At 41.3% G+C, this 25,854-nt stretch overlaps 1 protein-coding gene across 1 annotated transcript; it reads right to left on the bottom strand.

The window, feature by feature from the left end:
* Positions 1–11,091: 11,091 nt before the first annotated feature.
* On the bottom strand, positions 11,092–13,058 carry LOC127530393 (E3 SUMO-protein ligase ZBED1-like). The gene is made up of 3 exons (XM_051937043.1): positions 12,488–13,058; positions 11,368–12,417; positions 11,092–11,256 (listed from the first exon to the last, which is right to left on the bottom strand). Exons 1-3 carry the CDS (start codon positions 12,587–12,589, stop codon positions 11,092–11,094), a joined length of 1,317 nt encoding a protein of 438 aa, XP_051793003.1. The 5' UTR covers positions 12,590–13,058.
* Positions 13,059–25,854: the final 12,796 nt, after the last annotated feature.

Below are 25,854 nucleotides of genomic sequence, written 5' to 3'. Positions count from 1 at the left end.
CAGGCTGTGGTGGGTCGCTGGGTCCTCCAGCCCTGGGGAGGGGAGCAGCCCTCTGCTGCCTCCTCCTTTGCCTCTCTGGATGTCATAGGTGCAGTCTTCTCTTCATCTCTTTGGATAACTGCAGACCTCTCAGGACTTTCCATCTGGCAGAGTGTGGTCTTTGCTTGTTGAACAAAGTTAGAACAACTTTGCTTCCAACGATGTCCTCAGCCAACTCTGGAGCCTAAGTCCTGCGTTGTCTCCACGTCTCTTGGGCAAAAGATCCGGTGTCGACTCTTCTGAACTTTGGCAGTGCTCTCCGGTTCAGCTCTTCTGGCAGCTCCGGCGAGCAGCATCTCCCCCCTCCAGGGGAGAACTCTGAATTCAGTGTCTTTGTCTCTCTCTTTTATAGTCTCATCCTCTAATACACACACATTATCTGTATGCTCAGTTGCCTAAGTCATAAGGTTTAGACACCGTCTAACTCTTGTAATCACATACATCAGTTATACAGTAATCATGTTTTTCCAGCAAGTACACAGCATCCACCTTCCGTTGTTAACACACACACTTCAATTGCCATGACAATGTTTGCTAGCAGACCTCGGCCCATCCTGTCAGGCCTGTGGAGATGCCAAGTTCCCCATTTCTGAGGAAACTGCAGTGTCATGGTGACTTCTGCTTTTTGCCCTGCACACACAGAGCTTAAACAGGGATTACTTTAGTTATCATTCAGATACACAAAATCACTCTTTAAATCATTCTTCTTAGTCTAAACATAATAAATCATCTGAATCATCACTTTAATCAAATCAACACTCTAGAATATATGTAATCATGTGGTTAACTTATAATGTTTCTCATTTTAACTTTTCATTGGTTTGCTTAAAGCTTTTATTTAGGTAGTGGTTGCTCTTGGGATCTCAAATAACTAGGCCCCACTTGACAATACAGATCTGAAAGCAGCTAAGCTAGTGGTAGTCACAGGAACAGGATTCAGCCACAGATTCGCCGCCTGGATCACAAAATCAGTTGCCTGAGGTTTAACCACAAAACCACTGAAGATAACTGTGATCTATTTTGACATTTGTGAATCTTTGTTTTTAATGAGGAATGTACTGTAAAGAAAGAGAAAGAATATCTTAGCCTTTGTAGCTGCGTTCATGTCCAGAGGACAGTTTGTGGACAAATGGACTCACTTTTGGCACTAATATTTGCATTCATTTAGTTAATTACAGATTTGCCAGTAAATATTGTGGAGAAACAATCATGTCTGTGCCCACCATATCCCTGAGGACTGTAACTGTTCAACAATAGATCAATACTAAAACAAAATATACCTAAAATTCAACGGAGAAACACCGAGCCACTGGTTCCAATACGTGGACGACACATGGTCAAGATCAGAATTCTGAGGTGCAAACTTTCACTGAACACATCAACTCTGTGGACAGCAGCATCAAGTTCACCAGAGAGGATGTATGGGACAACATTTTGCCCTTTTTGGATTGTTTTTTTTTTAATCTTTATTTAGCTTTACAATATACAGTAATCATAAAATAAATAAATAGCAATAACATTAAGTTAATATTAATAAAAGAAAAAAGAAAACTAAATGAAAATAAGAAAATAAACTAAAAAGAGAGAAAGAAAAGGAAAATAAAGGGAAAGAAGAAAAAGAAGGGGAAATATATGTATATATGCATACACACGTACATCACATACATACATGCCAGGGGGAGTTGGAAACAACACATATGGTTGTATACTAGGGGTGCAAACAATTGATTACTAATCAATCATTTATCAGACATTGCTTGATAAAAAGTTGCAATTGCCTCAGAAGGGAGTTCAGCTTCTCAGAAAAATTGCCTCTTATCAATTAATGGATCATCGATTGATAAAATGAAGCAACCATGATACTTGTGTTACTCAATAATTTGCATCCCTAATATGTACATTTATAATATATACACATTTATACATACATATACACACAAAAACAGAACCACATACTAATATGTACCTCTGCAAATACGCACATATATGTAGAAATACAACAATACCTTGATATCTACATGTATATATAGACACAAACACACATAATTAGATACATTAAGTTGCTATTTTAAAAAAACTACAGGCTACTTGATAGGTTTTCACAGCTTTTGGATTAGCTGCATACTTTATTAAATTAAGATACTGAGAGATTTCATTTTCAAAATATTGTCCGTTTGGTTTTTGCTTTTGACCATTTAGTTTTATGTATATGCTATTTTGCCAGCATAATTAGAAGGGAAAAGTTTTGGGGCAAATCTGGTTTATCAAAGTAGAATATGATGTCCCTCTCTTGGAGGCTGATCAGATATCCGGTTTTAACATAGATGAACTGCTGTATATCCCTTTTTGGATTGTGAGGTACGCATAGAAGAGGACAGAAGTCTGAGTGTTGGGGTATACAGGAAACCAACACACACGGACCAGTACCTGCTTTTTTGACTCTCACCATCCACTGGAGCACAAGCTAGGAGTCATCAGGACCCTGCAACACAGCACTGACAAGTTACCCACACGTACCCAAGGCCAGGAAAAAGAACACAAACACCTGAAAGGGGCACTGAAAATTTGTGGATACCCTGACTGGACCTTTGTGAAGGCTCACACAAGATCCAGAAAAGAGAACAACCCAGTGAAGAAGGAAGAGAAGGAGAGCAGGCGCAACAATATAGTGATCCCATGTGTGTCTGGTGTGTCTGAAAAACTGAGGAGGATTTTCAACAAGCACCTGATTCCTGTGTTTTTTAAGCCAAATAACACATAACAGGCAAAGACTGGTCCACCCAAAAGACCCCACACCACACAGCCAGAAGAGCAACCTGGTGTATGCAGTTAAATGCAGCGAGGAATTCTCAGATCTCTACATAGGGGAAACCAAACAGCCACTTAACAAGCGCATGGCTCAACACAGGAGAGCCAATTCCTCAGGACAGGATTCGGCAGTCTTCCTTCACCGTAAGGAAGAAGGACACTCGTTTCAGGACACCAATGTTCAGATTTGGACAGGGAGGACAGATGGTTTGAGAGAGGAGTGAAAGAAGCCATCCATGTTGTCGGTCAGTATAGCCTTCTTTAACCCTTGCCTCAGGTTAAATCAGGACCAGCTCTCCGTTTAAAGGGTTAGATTCTATCTGCCTATTAGTATTCCACCTAACAGGTTTCAGCAGAATAATTAAGCTGGTGTCGAGGAATACTCGCCTAGGTCCTAACTGTCTTCTTCCAAACGTCTTACCCCTCTTACTTCAATAAATACTCTCTTACTAAGCAGCCCTCCTAAGTAGTAGAATTGATTTATTGAACACGTTTGTTAACGACAGCTTTCCTCTTAAAACTGTGGCACTTGTTGATATTCCTAGGTTCGTTTTAGAGGTTTGGAAAACTAACCTCAGGGGTAATGTTTAAATAACTAGTTGGATTAAAGTAACCTTTAAGAACCATTAGATTTAATGCACACAATCAACTTAACTTTTTACCACTATGCAGAATCAGTGGTTCATAATAATTTCATTAGGCTTCTCTTTAAATGCAACATAGCATTTTATTAAGCAATTATTAGCAGGGGCACAGCATTAATTCATGATTAAACAATTTAATTATTTCTGATTATTTCTTACTAAACTAAACTAAACTAAGCTGAGCGTACCTAAGAATCTTCTCTAATTAGTAAATTTAGGAGAGAGAGCGGACAGCACGGCCAAGCTGTCACGCCCGGTCTTGACCTGCATCTAGTTGAACTCCTCCGTGGACCAGCAGACTCAGTACGAAGTCTTCTTTGTGGGCAGAGGGTGTTCTTCATAGGCAGGGGGAGTGGAGAGGTCCCGAAAGCCAATCGTTGGTCTGGCAGTTATCTTTTGTAGCAGCAGCTGGAACACAAGTGCGGGCGTCTCAGCTGTCTTCTCAGTCGGATGGTGGTGGTGGAAAGGCCCCGTCTCATCAGGCTGTGGTGGGTCACTGGGTCCTCCAGCCCCTGGAGTGGAGCAGCCCTCTGCTGCTTCCTCCTGCGCCTCTCTGGATGTCGTAGGTGCTTGCCTCTCTTCTTCTCTTTGGACAACTGCAGACCTCTCAGGACTCTCCTTTCAGCAGAGTGTGGTCCTTGCTTGTTGAACTAAGTCAGAAAAAGACTTTGCCTCCAACGATGTTCTCAGCAATCTCTGGAGCCTAAGTCCTGCGTTGTCTTCACGTCTCTTGGGCAAAAGGGTCCGGTGTCGACTCTTCAGAACTTTGGCGATGCTCCCCGGCAGCTCCGGCGAGCAGCATCTCTTGCAGCTCCGGCGAGCAGCATCTCCCCCCTCCGGGGGAGAACTCCGAATTCAGTGTCTCTGACTCTGGGTTTTATACCCTAGCTCGACTTCAGCTTAGCACATACACATTTTCACACACAATTTTAACTAGTAGGTACGCCCAATTAATTAATTCATAGGTTTAAGACACAACCTTCTTCCTATTACACATACATCAGTTACACAGAAATCATGTTTTTCCAGCAAGTACACAGCATCCACCTTCTGTTGTTAACACACACACACATTGCTTGAGACATGTTGCCAAGACCATATTTGGCCACAGAACTTCCTCAATGTCCTCCTTTCTGCAGTGTCATGGTGACTTCTGCTTTTTGCCCTGCACACAGCTCAGAACAGCACAGATTACTTCAATTCAAAACTCACTTAGTTACACTGAATCACTTCATTAAATCATTTTTCTTAGCATGATCAAATAACTTATTTTAAATCATTCTCTTCTATAGCAATCATCATTTCCAGAATATATATCAGCCTATTAAAATCATTCTTGCATCAAGCATAAGCATAATCATGTGGTTAACTTATATAGTTTCTCATTTTAACTTTTCATTGGTTTGCTTAAAGCTTTTATTTAGGTGGTGGTTGCTCCTGGGATCTCAAATAACTAGGCCCCACTTGACAATGTCAAAGTAGAGAAGCCATCTCTGAACAGGGGTGGTGGTCTGCGACATCATCTTTTGCCAATTTACAATCAGGTCCTTTCAAAACTCCCCAAAAGAACTACTCAGCAGACTCATGCTAATGACCACCCACACACGAGGGCTCAGTGACATCTGTGCATTTCAACGACCCCCACCGATACTCACAACGACCATCGTTGAGTAGTCAGATGAGTTTTGGTATGGGTCGTTGGAATAATAGCCCTGGACACACCTCACAGAGGTTTAAAAGCTGAGACAACACCAACCACCACCAGAACTGAAGAAGCCTCTTGGATGAGAGGTGAAACGTCTTCAAGGAACTTTCTTAAAGTCCAGCGGATTTATTTAAACTACTTTGGATACCTAAAATATGCATAACCTTTCTTGCAGCCTGGCCTGACACAAATTCTGGAGTAGCGGGAGAATGAAGATTGACACACTGAACGGTGTGCTGCAGCCGACATTTTTGTAGAAATTTGACCCTATATTTCCTATTACATAATACTAATCAAATCCAGCGCATGAAATCTTTTACATTTGTTATTTTGAATTTCCAGTGTCTGGTGGTTAAATCCTCTGGCACACCAAAGATGTGTATATAAAGCAGTGACTACTAAAAAGAACAGAGAAGAATCCAGCAAACACATCAGGATGGAGTAATTTTATTCTTCTTCTAAATTTAATTAATTTTGTAAATTGCCTATTTTGGCTGTATGTACAAACTAACCAGTGGCAATATTTTCTCTGGCCTTCTCTCTGCTCTTGACAGCATCATCAGGAAACTGTATCAAACAGTACCAGGCCAACAGTAGCACACCAACCCTTTCTTCTTAAATTCTTCATTATATAGTATGAATTTGCGACAGAAAACATATTTTAAAAAGAAAGCAATTCATGGCAAGTCCATCAACATTGTAAAAAATTAAAGGTTTAAAGGTCATTAAAAACATTTTATCGTGATAAACCTTTCAGCTATATCTCCCAGCCCTCCTAAGTCATGAAATTGTTTTCTGAGGTCAAGACATCTACAGCTGCACACAATGGTGTGATAAGTATTGTAAATGTACATTGCTATGTCAACCTGTATAACTTATTTATCATGCATACAGAAGTCCTCAGTGCTGCAACCTTACACTTGTGGGCTGAAGAAGAGTCATATTGTATGTTACATTTCCAGCAGCAGCAGCAATGGAAAGTTTGGAATAAACATGAAAAAAGCAAGTACAATGAGCTGTGGTAGCTTCCATGGATGAGCAACTTGCAGACTAGAGAGTGCTGCAGTCTGCAAAGTCAAACCACCTCAAGACAACATCCACAACAATGGACATCATTGTCCTGCTCTGGTTGGGAAGTGCAGCATTAAGACCTTTAATATACTATCTATCCATCCATTCTCTATACACCGCTTTATCCTCACTAGGGTCACGGAGGGTGCTGGAGCCTATCCCAGCTGACTCGGGCAAAGGCAGGGGACACCCTGGACAGGTCGCCAGTCTGTCTCAGGGCTACATATACAGACGAACAATCACACTCACATTCACACCTACGGGCAATTTAGAGTTATCAATTAACCTCAGCATATTTTTTGGACTGTGGGAGGAAGCCGGAGTGCCCGGAGAAAACCCACGCATGCACAGGGAGAACATGCAAACTCCATGCAGAAAGATCCCAGGCCGGGATTTGAACCAGGGATCTTCTTGCTGCAAGGCGAAAGTGCTAACCACTATGTCACTGTGCAGCCCTTTAATATGCTCGTGTAAGCTTATCAAAGCTGAACTGCAATTGAGCATGTTCAACTAATTTATACTGCAAAAATGAATACAAAGAGCATCCTGCAGTGTGGTAGTGCTGACAACACTGAAAAATGAATCTCTCACAATACTACCTTAAGTGTTTCCTGAATGTCTGTAGAGGAGGACTGGCCAGACTGAAGGCTGGATCAGCCTCTCTAGGTTTAGCCTGATCCTCCAATGGATCAATCAAATCCCAGCATTCCAGTGGGAACCATTTCCTGAGCACTCTACAAGAATCCCTGCTTAGGCCCCTGTAGGAGGGGGCCTGCCACTCAGGAATGTCCTGGGACATCTTATCTGATGGGCCCTGGGTCTATAGTACTGGTGCATGGTAAACTGACCTAAGTTGGCCCTGGCTTGAGGGACATTTTGTGCCACTGAAGACCCTGAAGACTTAGTAACTCTGAGGCCCCGGGCCCCAGTATCAGTCAGAGTTTGATTGCTATCTGAGGGTCTCGACAACTTAAACAATTCACGCAGTGAATTCCCACCTACATGTTGGGTCTCCTTGTTATGTAATTTTGAGCTTCTCTCCCTTCTGTAACACTGAGCTACAACTAATGATCATTTTCCATGTCACTAATAACCAATATAGATAGTGTATGTTAGTTTATCACTTTGTTTTTAAAGGTGTTAATGTTTTGGTTTGGTATTGTTTTAATGATTTTGTGTGCTGGGGGCTAGGTTCTTCCATATGTGAATGTGTGCATAATGAAACACCTTAATTTGTGCGCCATAGGTCTCAGCCAGTCACCATTCAGCTGGGGGTATTTAGACCCAGACAACCTTCACTATACAATCTTTTGTCTATTTATTACCACATGCTTACTCCCAGAGTAGAGTTTTGTGAGCTATCTGGTTTGGACATTGTACATAACTCTGTTGTACTGTTGCTAGAAAAAAGTCAGGGGTAATGAGAGTTGTTAAATGCAAGTTATCTATTGGTTTTTGTAGCTGTTTCTGCTTTGTCTATGTTCGACTTGTTGGTTTATTTGTAGGGCAGAACTACCGGTTTGGTTGTATCCCTTTTTGCTTCCTTTTTTTCTCTTAATAGGGAGGTCAGTAAGGACTGTGTGGTAGTGTGATTTTATTTCAACTTCGGGACTTTTGTTCTCTTGTTTTAAGCTTGGGTCTCCCTGAAGTTTTTTTTTTTTGAAGTGACACTAACAAAGACTGAAATGATAAACAGCTGACATCCATCCTCAAGTTGTATGTTGCTCTTCTTTCTCTCCTTAGATTGTACCATATGGAGCAGGTAGCTGTCTTCTACAACAATAACTCTGAGAACCAAACAGCAGCCACAGACAGCTAGTGACTACCTGGTGAACATAAGTTCGAGTGGTTGAGCAGGTTGTCCCCTAATCACAGTGCTGATGGTTCGATCTCTTCTAAAGAGCCAGGTATTTCCCTCAGGAGTTAGCAATGACCAAAGTAGAATTTATCATTTTTATAAAGTAATGACATGTAAGCATTGTGGGAACAGTTTGCTGCACTACTACTATTATTTTGGTTGAAGAAAATCGCAGCTTTTGACGGATGTACAATGATTTCACTTCCTCTTCCCCCTTTTCTACATCAAAGCCTAAAGATAAAGCATATACAGTATACTCTCTGAGAGGAAACCCCAATGGAGCATCTCTCTCAGATACCTCAAGACCCCTGCCAGAATCTCAAGACAGAAAAGCAGCACATACTTTTCTTAAGATTACATGGTGAAAATAAATGTAAAATAAAAACACTACTAAATTTACATCAGTGTTTTACATTTATAGAAGCTATTCCAAGAACTGGAAGCATAACAGGGATAAGAGTGGCTCCAAAGTAAACCACAGAGCGGTGCAGCCAAAGGCTTGTGACAAAAATACGAAAACCCTCTGGAACCGTTTGTGACTAACTCAGTGGATATGGTGTGAAAATTGTTTTGGCGATGATCAATCTTTTTTCCATTTCTCACTATACTTTCACTCCTTCATCTGACATTTAATTAAGTAACATATGAAAGCTGGTCCTTTAAAAAGTAACACCCCGCTCTGTGGTGCCAAAGCAAATCTGCACTGAGTGGAATGAACAGGTAAATGCTATCGAAATGCACTTCTACTTAATGAAACATGTAAAAAACAAATGTGTGAGGCAGGGATGGATGAGCAAGATTTAAAAACACATTTCCAAGATTTTTAGACAAAATGAGTACAGGATGACTATCATTGTGTGGATTTCAGGGGCCCAGGTAAGAACCATTTCTCTCGTGCTGAGATGAAGCATTTGCTTTAAAGACTAGCCGAGGGCCAGGAAGGTGAACCGAGTGCTGAACTCCCACTCACAAAAGCACTATTCTATGTACGCTAAGAGAGGAACAGCAACACCCAAGGAAAGTATGACACTGGATATCCAGGTAAACATTTCCAAGGCCGCTACATTTACAATTGCATGAAGGCTGCTCCGCACTGTTCCTTGTAATGGCTTGAAGCATGCTCTAAATGGAGGAGATTTGAGGGTCGGGCGTTGGTATATGGCAGTTTATTTTCCCTGTGTGTAAAAACATTCCAGCTGAGGGTGAAGGCAGACGAAAGATTGGGAATGAGGGAGAATTAAAGGGATTGTACGGCTGTGGAGAGACGTGAGAGATTTAAAAAAAAGAGTGAATGTGCAGTTAATGGTATGTATAAGACGTTTCAAAGGGGGAGTGCACGGACATGGGCACCAAGCCAAGATGGGCAGATCACGAGTGCTCCCTTCGCAAACAGATAGCCGTGTGTTCAACAGAACTGCAGAGGGGGCCCCCTCACTCATGAAAGCTGCTTCATAAATTGGTAAACCTAGAAGACCAGTCGCACCCTTCACAGAGCTTATTTTCTCATCCTGATACCTTAATGAAGAAACGGGCAGAGGGCAAACATGACGCACACAGACATCTCTTGATAAGGCTGATGCACACCTGCAAGGAGACGTACTGTCCATCAGGGGACGTAGGTGGAGGAGTCCTGGGGTCAACACCACACCATACTGGACCTGTATTCCCTTCGCTGCAGCATACAGGGGGACCTACTGTATGCTCAAGGCCAGGTGCTGCTCAGTGATGTCAGTCACTTCTTAAGGTGACCTGAGTGTTCACTAAATTCCACCACTGATTCTCCAATCATAGCTTAGCAGCCATAAGTAGACCCAACAGACCTATTCTGCCCTGATTTTTCCAAATGTTCCAAGTAGTGTGAATTGGACTGAAGGAATTAGATACTCTACATCTGCACTGCTTGTAGAATGGTGACTCCTCTACCTTTTCAAAAACTAGTAACAAGGGTTGAATGAAAATCTTTCTGCTGTATTTTGAGTGGCACCTATTATAGAATGTTTGAAAGCATAAAGCGTGTTATGTTAAAGATACCAATGCCACAGCAAGAGCAGGAGCAACAATGATTTCTTACTTTGTAATAAGAGTGCAAACACAGCAAAATCTTAGCTCTTATGTCATTTATATGTGCTGTACACTGTTTTAGGTGCTCCCAAAACTTTGATTTTTTTTTTTGTGAAACAGTAAGTCTGTGCACATGTAAGGGACTGAAATATAGTCAAATAAACAAAATAAAAAATGTTTGATACAAACAATGCAAGTTACAGATTTATTAAGTTTTAACATAAACAGTCACACACACACACACACAACACACACACACACACACACACACCACACACACACACACACACCACACACCCCATATTTTAAATATTTTTCAATTTCCTTTCCAGTAGAGAACTGAATTAGTGAGAAAGGATGACAGTTTATTTGGTGTAATGACCGCTGCCAATCCAGTAGATGGCGCTTGAGCGCTTCTGTGGGTCAACCGAGAGCAACTTCCTGAGGCCAGTAGCTTCAGAATAAAATGGCGCTGTCTCGTGATGGTCAAATGAAGCCCCATGAATCACTGAGGCTTTCCAGCCCATTGCTTCATTAAAAGGTTCACTACTCGAAGCCTCACTGAAACAGTGAATACTGCCATCTGGTGTTCAAATGAAAATATGACCTGAGCCGAAATTTGGTATGAAGATCTGTGCAGTAACAATTAATATCGGATGCATCTATAGTATATGTACGTGTGCATGCATGTGAACACCCATGAAGACTCATGGCTTTGTTCTTAATCAAACCTGCAATAAAAGCAATACAAGAGTTTGCATTTTCATTATTTTTATTTAAAAATAAAAGTTTCTCAAGTGTGGATGGGTTCAGTCGATTTCCTTCGTTTACATAAAATTTCTCCTGCTTTTGAGAACACCCTCTCACAAGGCACAGAGATGCTGGTGTTGACAGCCATGCTGTTGCTAGTCGATATAGATGCGGACACTGCGTCTTGCAGGTTTTCCAGTATACGAGTGGATCCTCATCCTCAGAATATTTGCCTCTGCCAGGTAGCGGTCCAGCTCAATCGTTGCATCGGCAGTGGCGCTGGAGCTGCTCCTGCTGGTGGTGACTGATGTGTCCAGGAGCTGCCAAAGCTCACCTAATAACAGTCGCACATAGGGTGAGAAGGTTGGTTAAGACATTCAAAATCACAACACCAACATCATAATAGAGAATACAATGATCAGGTGACTCACCATGATTGGCTGGCGGATCCACGGGGACGGCTTGCAGGTGGGAGGGGGAGACTCTCTCCTGATCATATTGACACACTCATTTTTCAGTCTATTTATTGCCTCTTGTGTTTTGCCAGGAGTTAGAAATCCAAGTTTTTTAAATCTCGGATCCAATAAGGTTGGCAGTGTGAGAGCACTGACTGATTCCAAGTTGTGGATGTGTTCCTTAAGGCGCCGGATGAGGTTGTCCCCCAGCTGCCTTGCAGTGGTCAGGGTTGGGAGTCTGCAGGAAACTGTATGATGCAGCATTTTCATGAGAGGGATCACTTTTGATCCAGACACCCTCCTCTCGCTAGAGACTTCAACTGTTGCCTGATGGAATGGCTCGAGAACATTCAGCACATCCTTTATTGCTTCGTATTCTGAAGCTGTTGGAGGTGCAACGTCAGTTTTTAGGGAGGCTAAGGCTGCTCCCACTGGCTCTCTGAGCTCATACAACCTTTCCAACATATGGAAAGTGCTGTTCCACCTTGTCTCAACTTCAATTATCATTCTGTAAGGCTGCCTCCCCATTTCTTCCTGCACCTGAACAAGCCTTTCTTTAGCTGATGTACTGGATCGAAAGAGGGTCACCAACCTTCTGCATTTATGGCGCAAGTCATTTAGCCCAGGCACATCATCAAATGACTTGCGCACAAGTAAATTAATTGTGTGTGCAATGCACACGGTGTGTCTGATGTTTAGCTGTCTGACACACGCATTCATGTTAGCTGCTCCGTCGGTGACCAGGCATTTCACTTTATCCGTTATGCCCCACTCCTCCATCAGCTGTGCATGCCCTGCAGCCAGGTTCTCAGCTGTATGGGCCTTCGGGAAATGTTGCACTCCCAGTAAGGAAGTGCAGAGCTGGTCCTCATCACTAATGTAGTGACAGGTCACCGCCAGATACGCATCCATGTTAATGGATGTCCACATATCCGACGTGAGGCTGACAGCTGCAGCCTTCCTGACCTGCTCCTTGGCCTTCTCCTTGGCCTCCCGGTATCTATCCTCCACCATTGACTTCAGAGCCTGAAGGTGAAAATCAGAGTTGTTATTCTACTTACTTAAATAAAAATTACATTTGGCTCTGTTCACACACCTTTCTGCTTGGGAGCACATAGTTGGGATCCAGTGCATGAACAAGCTCCCTGAATCCCGCATCCTCCACAATTGAGAAAGGCTGAGAGTCCTTAATGACCATGCCGACCAGAGCCTCATCCACCAGCGCTTTTCTGGAATCTGTAACATTTAATGCTGCCTTATAGTTGGAGTCAAACACCAGATTTAGTAAATATGCAATAAATAGTTCCTGTTACTTTGGCTTGTCTCTGGCCTGTTGGCAGCCTGGGCATGCTCATGCATGGCTCGATAATGGCGGATCATTGAGGAAGTATTATTGCTGTATGTGAGCTGTCTATCACACACCAAGCACCTCACCTTTAATAAAATCATACATATTGTGACTGATAGTTCACTCTATGGCAAGTATACAATAATCACTAGATTCCAAGAACTTCCCAGTGGGAGGTTCCACACAAACAAACCTTATTATGAGCAGTTTGCTCAAAATACTCCCACACAGGTGAGGACTTCCTCTTTCTAGCTGGTTCCATCTGTGAAATGGGGGATTTGCAGCACAACAAACAAAAATGAAACTGGGGGGAATGTGAATTCACTTTTAAGTGAGTGACTTTATCATCACCTGACACAAGGCCCTGCTGTAAAACTATGTTTTCCCAGTGAGTTCTTGACATGGAAGGTGCTGTAGAGAAGTTTGTGACTGCAGAAGAAGGTGCACACACCAAACAGAGGAGTGAAATCATTGACAAACTTAATAAGTGACACACATGCACACACAAACACCCATGATTTCACCCAACTCACAAACAGGTGCAAAAGAAAAGTATATATATGTATAATAGCTCACGTCAAAACCCCAGAATTGGGAAAATAATCTACACTGCTTCTACTCCTAAACCACTACCTCTCTACTTCTCAAACTATTATCTACTATCTCTATTTTTTACTCTGACTGACTCTCTAACCGCTAACTCACTCTCTCACAAACCACCTGACAACTCACTACAAACGTCGACACGTCCACAGTGTCCCGCCAGATTTGAAACGCTTATATGAGGAAGCGATACGTTGAATGAACCAATGACGTAACCTGAGCAAACCGAGGCCTCGTTTGTCATCGGTCACGTGATTTCCTCGGACACGACACAAGCCTCGAAGCAAGGCTTCATCTGACACGCCCACTTTTGCTCGAGACACGCCTCGAAGCCTCAGTTCATTTGTCCCATCACTAGCGCTGTCCTCATGAAGAACGTATATTCTTCGTCTGCTCTCATTGATTCACAGGTATGATAAAAACTCGGTTAAACACTCACATGTATCTATAAATGCTGACATGGTTAATATAGTGTAATGTTGTTGTCCAGGTTTTGTGATAAAGATGTGTATAGCCATGAATGGTTCCAGGTGATAGTCCAGTCCATGGCAGAACGTGATTTTAGGGTGTAGTGTATCGTATTACGTGACCGTGACTGACGCTACTGATGTGATGAAACATTTCTTTTTTTGTGGTTTGTGCCTATAAAACACAGTTTAGTGTATACATAATGCACTACAATTTAGATTGTTTTCTATTCACCACAGTTACAATTCATGTACAACTTTTACATCTCTGAGTTTATGTGATGGAATGTTGGAATTTATTTTTCATGATATTTTATACAGAGCCAGATATATTTTTGTTATTGTGGAGATTAATTGAATTGATGGATTAACTGAGAAAAAGATGTTAATGTGGTCAGAATAAAATGGCGCTGTCCTCATGAAGAACGTATATTCTTCGTCTGCTCTCATTGATTCACAGATCCACCAGGCTCAGACTTTGGTGTATCTCATGGACTGGCCCAGAGACCCCTAGCTCTGGCGCCGGCTACACACATCAGATAACAAGAAAAGCTCTCAGAGAGCGCAGTACTCTGCCAAGACTGTTCATTCCCTCATATGGCATTGTCAGAAATGTGTCAGAATTTTTTTTTTTTTTTTTAGAAATGCAGCATTTGTTTATTAGTTATTGATCATCAGAAACAATCAGTGTTATAAAAAATTTGTAAAAACAAGTGTTGAGCATAGACTGTATATAAAGAATATCTTTATATACATGATATAATGTAAGATATAATGATAATATCTTATCAATACTTGTTACTTCTTTGTGTTTTACATGAATCAAGTACTGAGCATGATGACTTTTTGCAGCTTTAGTTTCAATGCTTTGCACAGTATCAGTTATCAAGTGTATCGTTAAGATGCCTTTACAGGGTTGTCATTTCAGAATGTGTCAACTGAAAACATCAAAATTTCAGCTTTAAACAACCAACCAACACCAGCTACCTAGGTTCAGGTAATAAAGTCTGCCAACAATGACTGTCATTACAGTTAGCCAAATCAGTAACAATGAGAAATGACAAGCTGCTTTGCCTGCCGGAATCTTAAGTGATGCATCTGCCAAAGTTATCTTTATAATTACATATGTACAGAGCAAGGATTAAACAATTTGACAGGTTTAGCCACAGTAGCGAGGATGTGTTTGCTGAGTCACCCATCTATAAAGCATTAATTCAAGATGTTATCACCTCTACTTACTTTATTAATATAATAAATCTTTCAGAGTTGCTGACACATTCTAATTCTTGTCTTTTTTGCTGCATCAACTGATTACCCAAAGTGTGTGTTCATAGTGATTAGTTAAAGACTGTCTCTCAGACAGAGAAAAAGAAGAACAGCCTGGCTGAAGATTTTCCCCCGTCTGCTAGAAAGCCATTTATCACTGGAGGTGACTAATCTCCCTCTTCTCCTAGAATCATCCTCTGGAGGTCAATGCATCTTCATCAGAGCAGCTTCAAAAAGGGAAGTATTTAACTTAATAACTAAATTTTCAGAGTTATCAGATTATTCCATAAATTGGACAAAATCAACATTACATCCGATCACAGAAAATTCATGGAATCCTGCAGACCAGGACCCTCACTACTCTTTCCCTACAGGCAACTTAAAATACTTAGGCATAAAAATTACACCTAAATGATCTGAATTAACTCACTTAAATTTTGCCCCACTACTGGATAACATCACCAATGACCTACAACACTGGAACAATCTCCCTATATCTCTTATGGGACGAATAGCTACTATCAAAATGAAAATCCTACCAAAAATAAATTACTTCTTTGCAATGACTCCATTCAAACCAACATCCAACTGGTTCCAGTCGCTGGACTCGGCTATCACAAAATTTTACTGGAATAATAAAAAAGCAAAAATCAGTCTATCTAATCTTCAGAAAAGTAAATCCGAAGGAGGTCTAGAAGAACCAAATTTTATGCATTATTATTTAGCTAACCAGCTACAATATCTTATTCTATGGACACAACCTACCGGAGATGCCAACTGTTGGTTAGAATTAGAACAGAAGGATTGCAATAGCATCAGACTTTCAGACATACTCTTTATTACAACATCTATCAAACGACATAACTGTTTTAAAAACCCAATGATTTCCTCCACCTTGACCGCTTGGTGGAAGGCATTAGAAATTGCAAACTCTAAATGTAAGTTTTCTCCCATTTGGTACAACCCTGATTTTCAGGTTAACAATCAGCCGCTCCATTTAGCTGTTTGGGAGCAGAATGGAATCACACATCTCCACCACCTCTTTTCAGATAATACGTTCATGTCATATACAAACTTGCTTCAAAAATACAAAATAAAAAATGGGAATTTTTTACATTATCTACAAGTTAAAAATATTATTAAGAAAAGAATCCCAACACTTCAAAGCACGCTCCAGCCGCCGGCATTAGTTGAAGCAATCATAAAGCTTTCTCCGACAACAACTAAAACCCTCTCTAAAATATATAAGTTACACTTAAGCACTGATACAATACATTTACCCATCTCTAAATGGGAATTAGACTTATCTATATCCCCGGAACCAGACTTCTGGACTCAAATTTGCAATAATGCATTTAAAATGACAAAACACACAAACTTACAACTCATCCAATACAAAATCCTCCATAGAACACATATTACTCAATATATGATGAACAAAATGGGATTCTCCGACTCCGACATCTGTCTCCAGTGCTCCCAGAACACTGCTGATATTTATTTTCATGCTCTATGGCTGTGCACCCCGTAAAAAATTTCTGGACCAACGTCTCAGAAAAGCTTTCCGCAATCTTAAACTGCACGATTCCTTTATCTCCAAGTCTGTGTCTACTCGGCGACTTAACAACAACAGACCTACCACGCAAACAATCTCAATCCTTACTTGTAGCCCTCGCCATCGCCAAAAAAAAATCCTTGTTAACTGGAAAAATAAGCAATCTCTGAACATTAACCTCTGGTTGAACCTCCTTAATAAATCACATTTCAATGGAGAAAATCAGTTGTTAAATTTTATACAAACATGGTCACCGTATGTTAACTCCCTTAACTTAAATCTGGTAACCTGACTCTGCCTGTTAGCGAGAGCCACCACATCACCCCAATATATGTTGCTGCTTATGTATGTTGGCATTGTGTAACTAATGATTGTCTGCAGTTAGGAACCCAGTCGCTGTCAGCAGGACCGAGCGGGCCGTATCGATGACAACTTACATTCAACAACTCCTCAGGATCCTCTGTCTATATGCATGAATGGCTAGCTTGGTGTCACTGCATGCTTGGCTAATCTTCCAGGTGCTGTCCCCTGTGGCTCGACGTGGTTGGCCTTGTTCCCCAGGCGGCGCTCGGTTTGGGCGGGCGCCGGGGGTCGTGGGGGGCTGGTGGCGTCCTGCGGGGTGGCTGCTTCCGTGGGGGTGTGGTGGGCGGTTCGGCTCGGTCGGGCGCCTGGTTTGGGCGTCTGCTGGGTCGCCATTTGCGACTAAAAACATTGTGGGTGGCGGCCCGGTGGTCGTCTGGGTCTGGCGCCAAGTCGGGCTGGGCCGCCTGTTGTGTTTTCTTCATGGGGGTGGCCGCTTCGTGTGGTGTCGTTGGCCTCCCGTGGTTCCTGAAAGAGCACAAACAAATAAAATGCACCTTTTCTCTTAGAACACTGTCTGTCTGTCCTGTGTTTGTTTTATGTTTCACTTGGGTGTGCACAGCCCTCAATGGGCATAATGTAGGAAAACAGCTTGAAATAAAACATGATAGGTTATTTGCCATGAGGACAAGGTGATTGGTCACAGTCACAAAAGAAGAAAAAAAATTGCACATGAGCTTAAGCAATGACACCATGGTTGGTTGGTGTAAATTTCTTGAGCGGACCTTGCAGACAGAAAAAAGAAAAAAAAGAGCAGCTTCAAAAAAAACAATTCTGACCATGATTTGTATTTATTTCATCTGAGTACACAAAAGTCACACTCACGATGAGATCATTGTTGTCTGAGCTGTAATGTCTGGCTCAACTTTGTAGGATATTAGAAAATAAGAGACACATTTTTCACAAATACTTGGTTGTGATTTAAACTTTTATGATTCACCACTCTTTTTATTTAATATTTGGAATGACCTATATTAATGACCACTGATTTTATCACAATTATGGACTAGTTGAAAATGAAAATGAACCTTAGCAGCTTCCATAACTGAAATGACTAAGATTGCTAAGCCTAAGCCTTTGGAATTCCAGATGAAACTCAAGATAAGCACTCTCTACTCCCCAGCACTGAACTCTCTCCTACAGGAAGATTGGACATATGTATTTCTGTGTATTTTCATTCGCAGGAAGATGGATCTCCCTGCTGAACATTAAACACCTGGAAGAACTTTTTCTTTTGAAAGACAATGATTTTCACTTTATGCTTAAATGTTTGTTGGACAAACACCTCATTCAGGCTCTAACCAAACCATCCCCCTCTCTCAGGGACATCTCTGCCTGGCTCCACAAGCCATAAAACTTTACGACCTGCTGGAACCCAGAGAGAGAGACCCTCTCTTTAACTGAGACAAAAGAACACTGGCCAAATTAATATTTCTGAGATGTATTGTTAAGTTTCATGTTCACCAAAGTTACTGAAATGTTTCCTCTATGACATATCAAATTTGACAGTTCTACCAACTTACAGAAGCTCAGATATTAAAATAAGACGTTAATTCAATTTCTTCCACAGGATACAATGATTTGGAAGGAATTCCTGATTAACTCTGAATTCCTCTCTATTTAGGTTGAAAGGATGAATTCTTGTGTTTATTCATTACCAGATGTATTACATGTTATCATATTTTCACTGAGACACATATTTCTAAGGTCCCAAAACATAAACATATAGTTATGAATTGAATAATTCACATAATTCTACACACGTTTCCCTTTCACACAACTGGATCAGTTCACAACAGAGTAAAGGAATAGACAGATCGCGTTTTGTTCGTTTAAGATCATATTTTTAATACACTCTGGATCATTCCTTCTTCTCTGCCCTCTCCTCTTGAGAACAAAGGGAAGCACTGTTGCTAGGCAAGATTTCGCTTCCTCCGCCTATAGCCACGCCCCCTAGACCTCCGACCTTTACAAGGCCGGACAGAGGCTGTGTCCGAAATGGCATACTAACATTGTACATACTCAATGAGTATATACTGTATACTACGTACTATAAGTATGATTGGAATGCCAACCGTTCACACGGTAGCATACGACTAAATTTCCCATAATACATTTCAAACCTCTGACGACAAAAACCGGAAGTACACCAGGCTATCAAATATCTCGGCTTGACGCTTTGCTGAATGCCGGCTTCAGGTCGATTTTACGCTTGATAATAATATAATATTAAATACAGTTTCAATAAAATAATTTCCACAACAAAACAAACTGAAATGTTGACTGCCCGCAGACACAGAAGACAAGCCATCCGTCTCCTCCGGGCAATTTAATTAATTTGTACTTACAGTTTTGGTTTTCCTGTTGAGGTAAGTCCATTTTTGTTAAGTTTTCTCATTCACAATTCATATTTTCTATGATGCCATAGCTATGCCACATAACCCACTTTTAATTATAGCAAATTTAACAATTTAAGAATAATTTCATATAGATGTAATAAATACTTTAAAGGGTTAATATTATCATTCAAAACAAGTCGTTAAAAACATACACAAATACCAATAAATAGTTTTAAAAAACACACAAATACCAATAAATAGTTTTAAAAAACACCAAATACCAATAAATTGTTTTAAAAATACACAATACGAATAAATAGTTCAATAAATAATTAAAACAACTCATTTTTGATTGTATGTTTCTATATTACATTTGGTGTGAGAGGTCCATACAGCAGAGTAAACCCCCATGTTCCCCTGCTGTCTCTTTACTTTGAGGGAGGTGACCTCAGGAAGGGCTTTTGGTATCCTGAAGACCAGGTGGCGATCCATCTTTCTGAAGGCCCTGGAGGTGAATCAGAATCAGAATCAGAATCACTTTATTCATCCTCGAAGGGAAATTCAGTTGTCAGGGTTCTTATCTGTTTAATTTTGAATTGAATAGCCTGACTGCTGATGGCAAGAAAGATTTCCTAAAATCTTTCGGTCTTGCAGCGCAGGAACAGGAGCCGTCCACTGATGTTTCGTTGTTCATTGAGGCAGATGTGAAGTGGATGATCCATGTTTGTCAGAATGGCCTCCATCTGCTCAGTGCCCGCCTCTCCACCTCATCCTCCAACGTGTTCAATCCGATTCCAACCAACACAGCCAGCTTTCTTAATCAGTTTGTTCAGACGCCTTGCATCCTTCTGTTTATGCTGCCTCCCCAGCAGACTGCAGCATAAAACAGGACACTTGCTAACCACAGACTGATAAAACATCTGCAGTATCTTACTGCAGATGTCTAGTGATCAAAGTCTTCTGAGGCAATAAAGTCGGCTCTGGCCCTTTTTGTAGATGAAGTCTATGTTTGTAGACCAGTCCAACTTATTATCAAGGTGGACACCTAATATTTATATGATGTCACCATCTCGATGTCCACGCCACAAGTGTTCACTGGCTGAAGAGGGGGTTTGGGATCTGTGGAAATCTATGATCATTTCCTTTGTCTTTGAGGCATTGAGTAGCAGGCAGTTTTTGTGACTCCAGTCACTGAAGGCACTTATCAGATCTCTGTATTCAGCTTCATGTCCATTTCTGATACATGCCACGATAGCAGTGTCATCAGAGTATTTCTGAATGTGGCAGGACTCAGTGCTGTATTTAAAGTCAGATGTATACAGAGTGAACAGGAATGGAGCCAGGACTGTTCCTTGTGGAGCCCCAGTACTATTCATTAATGTCCCAGAAACACAGTTCCCCAGCCTGACAAACTGCGGCCTTCCTGTCAGGTAATCCGTAATCCATGAAACACAGGAAGGATCCACTCCCATCTCTGTGAGCTGTCTTGAGGATGGTGGGTTGGATGGAGTTGAATGCATTTGAAAAATCAAGAACATGATTCTCACATAAACTCCAGGTTCCTCCAGATGAACGGCACGGGTGAAGCATGAAGAGGATAGCATCATCCACTCCAATGTGTTCTTTGTATGCAAACTGCAAGGAATCGAGTTTGTCTTTGACCTCAAGCCTCAACAGACGTAAAACCAGTCGCTCCAGAGTTTTCATGACGTGTGAGGTCAGAGCAATAGGTCTGCAGTCATTTAGTTCAGCCGGACATTTGATTTTTGGTACCGGTACAATACAGGATGTTTTCCATGGAGCAGGCACCCGCCCCAGCTGTAGACTCAGGTTGAAGATCCTGTGGAGAGGTTGACACAGTTGTGCAGCACAGTCTTTAAGCAGTCTTGGACATACACCATCTGGGCCAGCTGCCTTCCCAGAGCAAAGTCTCTGAAGCTCCAACATCACCCCTGTCTCTGTGACAGAGACGGATACAGGTGCTGGAACAGAAGTGGCTGCAGCTGTGGAGACATGTGTAGGAAACGGAGGAGGAGGAGGAGCTATAGTGGGGATTTCCATATGTTGAGGAGAAGAAGGAGGACTAGCAGTGGAAGTAGGTGTGTCCACAGTGTCAAATCTGTTGAAGAACAAGTTGAGTTCGTAACAGATGGAAGGCTGACACAGAAAAGGTAGCAATATTAACACCTTAAAGCGATATTCCACTTTTCAAGAATAATCCTCTCAGTGTACTCACCTCTATGCCGATGTGAGGATGGGTGAAGATCTTCAATTCACAGAACAATCTTGGATTTCCAGCACAAACAGCCTTGCAGCTAATTCGAGTGAATGATGACCACGGACAAAATGTTAAAAAAGAACACAAAAACAACACAAAATGTCTCCATCCTGCTCTCTGTGCTGTAATCCAAGTGACTTCACATGTGCGTCCATTAAAGATATACAAAGTCTCATGATACATCAGCCACCACAAAGAGCACAGACATTTGTTTTAAATTTTTTTTTTAACATTTTATCCGTGGTCATCATTTACTCTAATTAGCTGCAACACTGTTTTCTGCTGAAACTCCAGGATTGTTTTGTGAACTGAAGATTTTCACCCATCCTCACATCGGCATAGAGGTGAGTACATACTGAGTGGATTATTTTTGAAAAGTGGAATATCGCTTTAACAAGTCAAAGCTGAAGACTATCAGTGGTGGACAAAGTATAGATACTCCTGGTCATATATTACTACTCAACTACAAGTGAAAGTTGCTCAATCAAAATTTTACTTGAGTTAAAGTACTAGAGTTCTTGCTTTTAAAAATACTTTAGTATTCAAAAGTGCATGTTTTTAAAAATACTTGAATATTCAAAAGTACAAATTACAAAGTACATTTTCTAAAATTAATACATGCCGTATTGTTTTCACGATGCATTTACAGAACCTTGTAACTCTCTGAAACCACCCGATGATGCACTGACCTGCATGTAGAACAACTCTGCTACACAAAGCCTATAGAAACATCTATAAAAACTTCAGCATAGAAATACAGTCAAGAACAAAACAGACAGCTGTTGTCAATTTCTAATGTAAATTTATTAAAATCACATCATAAAATTAGATTGAAGCCAACTCTGAGGAGTTCTCCAAGTCTGTTAAATAAGAGATTTTTTTCTGTCTTTGGGAGCAGTATATACATGAATTATGTGGTATTTTTCACCCCAACAAAAACAATCCAACTTTAAAAGCTACCTGGATTATAATAATTATAGTAATTATAATAACATCTTGAGAATTCATTTTGTGTTTCTCCTGCTGTCATCATTACTGCTTGTCGGTCAGTATAGCCTTCTTTAACCCTTTCCTCAGGTTAAATCAGGACCAGCTCTCCGTTTAAAGGGTCAGATTCTATCTGCCTATTAGTATTCCACCTAACAGGTTTCAGCAGAAATAATTAAGCTGGTGTCGAGGAATACTCGCCTAGGTCCTAACTGTCTTCTTCCAAACGTCTTACCCCTCTTACTCCAATAAATACTCTCTTACTAAGCAGCCCTCCTAAGTAGTAGAATTGATTTATTGAACACGTTTGTTAACGACAGCTTTCCTCTTAAAACTGTGGCACTTGTTGATATTCCTAGGTTCGTTTTAGAGGTTTGGAAAACTAACCTCAGGGGTAATGTTTAAATAACTAGTTGGATTAAAGTAACCTTTAAGAACCATTAGATTTAATGCACACAATCAACTTAACTTTTTACCACTATGCAGAATAGGTGAATCATAATCATTTCATTAGACTTCTCTTTAAATGCAATATAGCGTTTTATTAAGCAAGTTTTAGCAAGGGCACAGCATCAATTCATGATTAAAACAATTTAATTATTTCTGATTATAAATTATACTAAAGTAACTAAATTGAGTGTACCTGACAATCTCTCTAATTATTAAATTTAGGAGAGAAAGCGGACAGCGTGGCCTTAGCTGCCACGCCCGGTCTTGACCTGCGTCTAGTTGAACTCCTCCGTGGACCAGCAGACTCGGTACGAAGTCTTCTTTGTGGGCAGAGGGTGTTCTTCATAGGCAGGGGGAGTGGAGAGGTCCCGATAGCCAATCGTTGGTCTGGCAGTTATCTTTAGTAGCAGCTGGAACACAAGTGCGGGCGTCTCAGCTGTCTTCTCAGTCGGATGGTGGTGGTGGAAAGCTCCCGTCTCATCAGGCTGCGGTGGGTCACTGGGTCCTCCAGCCCCTGGAGTGGAGCAGCCCTCTGCTGCTGCCTCCTGTGCCTCTCTGGATGCCATGGGTGCTTGCCTCTCTTCTTCTCTTTGGACAACTGCAGACCTCTCAGGACTCTCCGTCTGACAGAGTGTGGTCCTCGCTTGTTGAACAAAGTCAGACAAAGACTTTGCCTCCAACGATGTTCTCAGCGAACTCTGGAGCCTAAGTCCCGCGTTGTCTTCACGTCTCTTGGGCAAAAGGGTCCGGTGTCGACTCTTCAGAACTTTGGCGATGCTCCCCGGCAGCTCCGGCGAGCAGCATCTCCCCCCTCCAGGGGAGAACTCCGAACTCAGTGTCTGTGTCTCTGGGTTTTATACCCTAGCTCGACTTCAGCTTAGCACATACACATTTTCACACACAATTCTAACTAGTAGGTACGCCCAATTAAGTAATTCATAGGTTTAAGACACAACCTTCTTCCTATTACACATCATGTTTTTCCAGCAAGTACACAGCATCCACCTTCCGTTGTTAACACACACACACATTGCTTGAGACATGTTGCCAAGACCATATTTGGCCACAGAACTTCCTCAATGTCCTCCTTTCTGCAGTGTCATGGTGACTTCTGCTTTTTGCCCTGCACACAGCTCAGAACAGCACAGATTACTTCAAGTCAAAACTCACTTAGTTACACTGAATCACTTCTTTAAATCATTTTTCTTAGCATGATCAAATAACTTATTTTAAATCATTCTCTTCTATAGCAATCATCATTTCCAGAATATATATCAGCCTATTAAAATCATTCTTGCATCAAGCATAAGCATAATCATGTGGTTAACTTATACAGTTTCTCATTTTAACTTTTCATTGGTTTGCTTAAAGCTTTTATTTAGGTGGTGGTTGCTCCTGGGATCTCAAATAACTAGGCCCCACTTGACATGCTTTTTGTTTGAATGACAGAGGGAGAGCTTGCTTGCTCTTGTTACAGAGTGCACCTGGATGACGTATTTCCACTTTTACTTCAGTCCTATTTGAGAGGAGCTACTGTGATCGGTTTCCTTTTGTGAGGAACACGGCATGTGACCAACTGCATTTTAGAAAGGAAAAAACAGCAACAGCTGACTACAAAGCTTAGTCAAAAAGTAACAACAACCTTCCTAGAAATGTTGTGGAGTAAAAAGTACAATATTTGTATTTGAAATGTAGTGGAGTGAAAGTCAGAAGTTTCCAAGAAAAAAACAACAAACTCAAGGAAACTACAGATACTAGGGCTGGGCAACATGGCCTAAAAAAAAAGCTCTAATTTTTTTCACAAAAAATCCTGACTCACTATTTATCCAATTTTTTTTACCCCCTACCTAAAATCATTTTGCAGATGACAAAGAAATTGTTCAAAACAAGTTTCAATTTTATACCTTTGCGAGCAACAGCCTTTAAACAGACTTTGCAGCGAGGTGCTGTTTGTTCTGTGTGTGATACCACAAACCCAAACCAATTCCAAAGGACTGAAGATACGTTTCCTGCTTATTTCTCACATCAAATGCTTTCAGAAATACTTTTCACTTAAGTGTTTTTGTTTGCGGCCGAGCCGCTGTGTTTATCCACTCATCTACCGGAAGGTCAAGCAGAAAGCTTGGTCACGTGACCATGTAGCGCCCCGCTGTTGCTTGAGCGCTGTGACGTAACAATGTTGTGGTCCAACAGTGACCACCAGCTGGCCTTGAGATTTTCAGATGTGCGGGAAAATAACATCTAGTGGACAGGCACCTTTAGATCTACACCGCTTGCCGCCCTGTTGTATGTGTATCAAGCGCGCGGGGGGCGGGGGCGCACTCTGAACTACGGGAGCCCAGCAGGCAGGCGTTGGTGGCGGATGTTGATGAGAAAATCGACTTTCATTACAACAAATCAACATTAAGTACAAAGTCGATAAAATCAATTTATTGCCCAGCCCTAACAGATACTCAAAACAATGTACATAAGTACAATATTCAGGTAAATGTACTTCACTACTGTCCACCACTGAAGACCATACAATATAAACAACATTTGTACAATATGTGATCCAATACAACAGCCATGACTTCTATCTTTACAAATATAATAATGTTCAGTTTTGATTGATACTTTCAGAAATGACATTAATTTAATTACTGATGATGTTTCTAATTCTCTGCTTCCATAATAATTTATGTTTGCCGCCTACTTACTTTGAAACGGCGTAGTAAATCCTCAGCTGTTCCATGTCCCACGAACTGCGACCCCGAATATCTTGACTGGACGTGATCTTTGCACCAATAGCGGATATGCAGATCCAGTTG

Source organism: Acanthochromis polyacanthus, chromosome 16, assembly GCF_021347895.1.
Source record: "Acanthochromis polyacanthus isolate Apoly-LR-REF ecotype Palm Island chromosome 16, KAUST_Apoly_ChrSc, whole genome shotgun sequence".
NCBI lineage: Eukaryota > Metazoa > Chordata > Actinopteri > Pomacentridae > Acanthochromis > Acanthochromis polyacanthus.
The sequence above is the reverse complement of the archived record's forward strand: the minus strand, read 5'-3'. Positions and strand labels throughout refer to the sequence as shown.